The sequence below is a fragment of the Apium graveolens genome, chromosome 7 (assembly GCF_009905375.1).
Source record: "Apium graveolens cultivar Ventura chromosome 7, ASM990537v1, whole genome shotgun sequence".
In the NCBI taxonomy this organism is placed as follows: domain Eukaryota; kingdom Viridiplantae; phylum Streptophyta; class Magnoliopsida; order Apiales; family Apiaceae; genus Apium; species Apium graveolens.
The window spans coordinates 261,690,354-261,696,767 of record NC_133653.1 but is presented as its reverse complement, the minus strand read 5'-3'; the positions used below and the strand labels follow the sequence as shown (position 1 = coordinate 261,696,767).

General features: G+C 35.6%; 1 protein-coding gene across 1 annotated transcript; it reads right to left on the bottom strand.

Moving 5' to 3' along the window:
- Positions 1-1,525: 1,525 nt before the first annotated feature.
- Positions 1,526-2,068, bottom strand: LOC141674823 (GDSL esterase/lipase At4g10955-like). The gene has a single exon (XM_074481526.1). The coding sequence runs from the start codon at positions 2,066-2,068 to the stop codon at positions 1,526-1,528; it is 543 nt and encodes a 180-aa protein (XP_074337627.1).
- Positions 2,069-6,414: the final 4,346 nt, after the last annotated feature.

Below are 6,414 nucleotides of genomic sequence, written 5' to 3'. Positions count from 1 at the left end.
AAAATAATATAAAATAAATATATTTTTTAATATGGACCCGTACAAAATATATTTGCGACAGCTACTAGATTATTTTGACTTTTGCATTTTTTTAAGAACCGGGGTTTTTTGCATTATTTTAAACGATGAGATGAGATTGTTGTTGTTGTCGAGGAATAAGGATGATAATGCTAAGTTATTCTTGTAAAGCAGTTAAAGTCAAAGAGCTTAACAAAGTCTTTAAGTAAAATAGTACTGTCTCAGTCCCTTCCAATTGTTTACATTGGAAGTGTCCGACACGCATATAAAAAGTAGAGTTATGTAACTTATTTTTATAATTTTCTTTTTCTCAATAAAAGTTAAATGTTTTAGTTTTTATTCAGAAAAATAAAATTGTAAAAAAAAAATTACAGAACTATACTTTATATTCACCTTAAAATGCGTGTCGGACACTCTCAAAAAAATGTAAACAATTGAAAGGGACGGAGGGAGTAATATAATAAATAATTAAGTAGCTGAAAAAGGTGATTTATTAGTTATTAGTGGTTATAATATTATTATTCTATTTTATTAAATAAACTTGTCCGTGACATTTAGAGAAGTTGTTTTAATTGAAAGAAATAAAAAAGGTACGTGTTATAGTTGAAAACAATCTTTATTCCTTTTTCTATTATAATTAAAACTAATAAAACTTCTAAGTAAAATAAGGGTAACAATCTTTATTCCTTTTTCTATTTGTCCGTGATATTTAGAGAAGTTGTTTTAATTTAGAGAGATAAAAAAAGGTAACATGTTATAGTTGAAAACGATCTTTATTTCGTTTTCTATTATAATTTTGATTACTTATGCAAATAAAATTTTTAAGTAAAACAAAAATAATTCAGTGGTGTATCAAAAAACAAGCAACCAAAACTTTCAATATTTTGTATTTTATATAATAGTAATAGATGTTAAGGCCACATTGAGAGTTCTCAAGCAAGAGATTTCACTCAGCAACCACACTAGTAAGTGCAGTACTTTAGTTACTATATTTGTACTCTTTTAAAAATGGGCAATTTATCCGATAAATTGTTATTCAGATAGATGTTGATATGCTGATGTGAAATTGCGGGAAAATGTTTTTTAATCAAATGATTAAAATCGGAGAAATTCATAATTTGATTCAACAACAAATAGTTGGACGAAGAAAAGAAAAGAATTTGAGAAAAAAGAATTCCATTGAGAGTTAGAGGGAAACTAAAGTGAGAATATGAAGCTAATCGGCTGAAAACTATGTTCTTTTATAAGATAATAGACCCTGTACAATGCAATTTTATTTACACTCTCTCGATATATTTTTTAGCTCTACCTACTGATTACTTATTCTCACTAGAAAAACCGTATGTATAACATAAAAAATAATAACAAATGTCGGTTTAATTAAACATATGAACATGGTAATGATTTACTAAAAAAGTACACAACATTGCAACTACTGATTGAAGAAAAGAAAAACAAAGAAAGCATTGTAACAAATTATATTACAGTGAGCTAGAAATTGTGTAACTCAAGCTCCCCAGTAAAACTCTCCGACCACCACTGCGACAAATTTATGGGATTCCTTAGTCTTTGTCTTGTTCAAATTTGTCACAAGATAAGCAGTTGGAAGCAGATGATATGGTTCTGTAGCTAGTGAACGTGATGCAACAATACTCATCACAGAGACTTGTGTTCCCATATTTCCAACTGTAAAAGCACTTATACTCACCATTTTCTTTCTTTGCTCGAAGTAAGCAACATACTGTGAACAAATTGGATCCTTTGGATTCACAAACAGGTACGGAGTCCACCCCGAGAGCTTGATAAACGGGTTATCGACTTGCGATGCCTGGTGGCCTAATAGGCCTAATGATAATCCTGCCCTGATTACATCCCCAATAAGTCGAGCCCCGAACTTTAATATCTTGTTCTTGATTAGTAGCTCCAGAGGTATTGATAGTGAACTGAATGGCGGATTGAAAAGGTATGTTTCGATGGAAATCCCATTTTTACCATGTTTCGTCCAACTAATAGTGCAATAAGTGAGCCCAAAGAATGTCCTGCTAGCCATACATTTGCAGCACCAACTTGATCAACTAGTATTTTCACAACTCTTAAGGCCTTTGCAACTCGGGAACTATTTTGAAGTTTATGCTGAGAAAATACGTAGTGCAAATCCAGTTTAATATCTTGTTTTATTGTGCTCCATTTGATTACTGTACCTCGAAATGCAAGCGCTCCGCTTCAACAAATGAGAGTTTTCGGTGTATTTGCATGATGATGTGTTCAGTGGGGATTCAAACTTGTAGATAGCTCCGAATATCGAGGAATCGGAGTCATCTATGAGCACTTGGGGCTGTGATTGGAAATTGAAAGAACTCCACCATGGAGGTGCTAGAGCATGATGGCCTTTTCGATTGTGTTGACGATCTTCTTCCAGAACGTAGACGCCTTGAACTAAGCTTGCAGCAATGGATCTTCTGTGCTGTGTGTTATCCCTTCAAATTTGTACATGCAACCTTTTGTTAGTATGTTAGGTCACACACACTGTAGAGGGGGTGAATACAGTGTATAGTACACTCAAATCGAACTTAAAGAACTTAAGTAACAGAAAACAAACTTTATTGAAACAATAAACTCTGTTACAATATGGAATTGTTACCTCTCAGTGATGAACAAATATCACGAGAGCTGCTAGGGTTATATAGAATAATAACTTCGATAATGATAACACTTCTAGTGTAAACCCTATGTCTGTGTTTATATACTACACAGTTACAAGATAATCGCTAATTGATATGGAATATAATTCTGCTTCCTAAAATATATCAATCAGATATCTTCTATTCCAAGTATTCCATTCTTCACGGAATTCCATCTTCATGCATATCTCTTCTTATGTTTATCTCGATCTTCTTTCCTTTAATCAGCTACTGTCCTTATCTGATTGTCCTTCAGCACTTAAGTTCTGATATCTATCTTCTGATGATTATCTCCTGATAATATAAGTACTGATATCCTTGAGTCTTGACTTCCAGTATAAGTACTGATCAACAGTTAAGTACTGATCTATCCTGTTCACACAAGATCTGAAAGCTAAACATAAAACATATTAGTCATGACATTATCAAATATATCTAACAATCTCCCCCAACTTGTAAATTAACAAAATATACAAGTTAAACAGATATTTGATGATGTCAAAGACATTAAGTACAAATGCATGAGAAATAGACTAGATAACTACAACTTACAGTCCTTAAAGTTTTACCAATTTCAACTTCTGATAACAACTTCAATCTGTATAAATATCAGAATTTAAGCAGTTGTAGATCTTCGACTTGGCTTCATCATCTTCTGATCTCTCTGATGTCAGGAGTTGTTCTGAGATAGTTCTTCAACAAACATTTCTCAGCATATCTTAGTTCATCAATCATTCTCCTTTTAACACCTTTAAACTCTACAGTATCTTCACCAGTTTGAAAGATTGCAGCTCTGAGATCATTAATCTTTGCTTTCCTTAACTCCTGATCTAGTCTTATGACATAAGCTTTGTCAGATTCAAGATTGAATTCAAGTCCCTTAATACCAAGATACGTTCTGATCTGTGCAGTATTAGGCTTCATATCAACAATATCACCATTGTGATCTCTGTACTTTGGAACATATCTATTGTCAGACTTAACAGAATAAAGCCTTTTCTGTCTCTGAATCTGTTCTTTTAAGTAGTTTGCAGCAGTCTCTGTTATTCTGTCATCCACTTGAAGTAAGAAAAGTACATGCTCCAATTCTTCAAAATACTTCAAAGGAATGGCATTTTGTCTTATATGATAAACCCTACCATCTGTCATGAAATACAACATGATGTATTCTTTCAAGTAGGTATGGTAAACCATCTATACAGATTCCAGTTGATTCAATCTCTCAGGAGTTGCTCCAATACCTGGTTCACTCAAGGAAGTTGGATCATCGGTAGTGTTGTGTACTCTTCTTTCATCAGCACTTCCCAATCCAGTTTTATCTCTAGCTTCCTTTCCAGTAACTACTCTTGCTTCAAAACCACTTGGTGTAGTCTTCAAAGATTGAGTCTGTTTTGCTTTAGTGAATCCTGGTAAGAGTGTTTTAGATCTATTTTCTGATATCAAGTTAACTTGAGCACTGTCAGAGGTTACTTGCTTCTTCTGAATATCAGAACTTACAATTTCTTGACTCTGAACAACTTGAGCCATGTCAGAGGTTGTTTTAAGAACTTTTCTTGAAGTCAGAGCAAGATCATCTTTTCCATCAGTAATTTCTTCTTCCTCAGGAGGTACATAAGGCTTGATAGGTTCACCAACCTTTTCTTTACCCTTGGATCTTGGATCTATCTGTGGTTGTGATCTAGCCAAAATTTCTTCAGTATGTATCCTTTCTTTGATCACAATGCCTTTAGGTTTTGGAAGTAACTTTTTACCAGAAGCTTCAGATTTAGATGTGACTTTCTCTGATTTAAGTCTGGCTTCTTCTTCCTTTAAACTTTCCAAGTCCATCCCTGGATTTTCTTGAAGAAATAACTGTCTTGATATTTCCTCATCAAGATCTAGAAGTTCATCAGAACTTATCCTTTTACCAGCAGCATAACTTATTCTTTTCCCAGTATCAGAACTTGTTCTGTGACTAGCTTGTCTTGATGTAAACCTTCTACCTTGACTATGACCTCTACCCATTCCAGAGTTTCCTTGGTCATCTTTTCCATAATCCTTTCCTTGCAGTGTCTTGTTGGTTTTGCATTTGGACTTAATTACCTTCTCCCCCTTTTTGGCATCAGCAGGGAATAAAAGAGAGATAAGTAGTTCCACTGAGGTCTGGATTTCATTAAGTTGCGATTGCTGAGAAGCTTGATTTGTCAGAATTTGATCAATCTGAGCTTGTTGCTTCTCTTGAGTTTTCTCAATATAAGCAACCCTGTCAATGGTAGGTTGGAAGAACCTTTTCTTATCAATTTTCCAAACTTGTTCCTGTTTGATAAAGTTCTCCTGAATCTTGTGTAGCTCTGCATGAGTGTTGGAATGAAGACCTTGTAGATATTTAGTACTCAATGCAGTGACTCTAAGCTGGGTTTTAAAATCATCAGAATGTAACATTTCATCAGCTTTAGTCAAGTGCTCAGCAAGATGTAAAGCATTTGGAACACATGAAACTGAGTTCCATTCCTTAGTCCACTCCTGACCTGCAGGAGTTTCACTCCAAGGTACTGGTGCATCCCTGATAACAAACTCCTTTACCAGTTCAGACTTAGGAAGAGTCAGTGGAGGAGTATGTCCTGAAGGACCTGCTTCATCAGCATCTACAGTTGTAGCAGCCTCACCAGTATCTCCAACATTTGCAGCATCAGAACTTAGAGAATCAGTATCTTCTGATAAGACAACAGTGTGAGTAGCAATGGAGGCTTCAGCATCCTCTAATTGCTGATCTGATACTAAGTTCTGATCAACAGCCATATCCTGATGCTTACCTAAAATCTGATCATCAGCATCTTGATGCAGAGAAGGTGTTGGTGATAACTCAGGAGTTTGAACAGCATCAGTAACAGGTGTTGTGGAAGGATTATTTGCTGTTGGAGCTTCTAAGAAAAGTATTTCAGGCACAACCAGGTTCTAAATATCAATTTCAGCACTTGTGCCTGGATCAACAAGAGACACAAAAGGTGAATTAGCCTTGTCAGATACAGCTTCCTGAGATGGAGTTGATGGAGAAGAAGTGACTGGAGCAAATTCCTTGTCTTGTGAGATCAGAGATTCCTGATCCCCTTCCTTAGCTGCTTCCTCCTCATCATCTGAAACTGGCCTTTGTGCCCTCTGTTTCTTGTACTTCCTTGTTGAGTTGGATTCCTTGGGAGTTTCAGGAACTGTCATACGTCTAAGCCTCTTGAGAAGCCTAGAACCCCCAATTGTAGAATCCTTCTGAGAAGTTGCCTTCTCAGCTTCATCTACCATAGGTTCTGAAGAAGGAATCTGATCCTCAGAATCTGATTCATCTCTCAAAGTAATTCTCCTCCTCTTTTGAGGTGTTTGAGGAACAGTCTTTGTTCTCTTTGGCTTAGAGGATGTAGGCTTCACAATAGGTGCTGAAGAAGAAGGTTGAGCAGTCTGTGAAGTGGAGAGATAGGATTTGAGATAAGTTCTGAGGGTAGGTTGAGTAGAATGAGAGGTAGGTACTGAGGTTGATGGATTTTGGGTGGTTGGAGGTGGTTGAACATCAGAGTAAACAGATCTATAGGTATCAGGATCAGCATTTACCAGGATTTGTTTTACAGACTTAGGAATCTGTAATGGTCTAACCATTTTCTTCTTAGTATCAGCATTTACCAGATCATTAAAGTACCTTTTTGCAACCTTAAAAGGTGGGGTTTGGGTGCTGACTAACTGAGGTTCATCA

Excerpts from the sequence above, each read along its gene's own strand:
- LOC141674823 (XM_074481526.1), bottom strand. The coding sequence starts at position 2,068 with ATGGCTAGCAGGACATTCTTTGGGCTCACTTATTGCACTATTAGTTGG.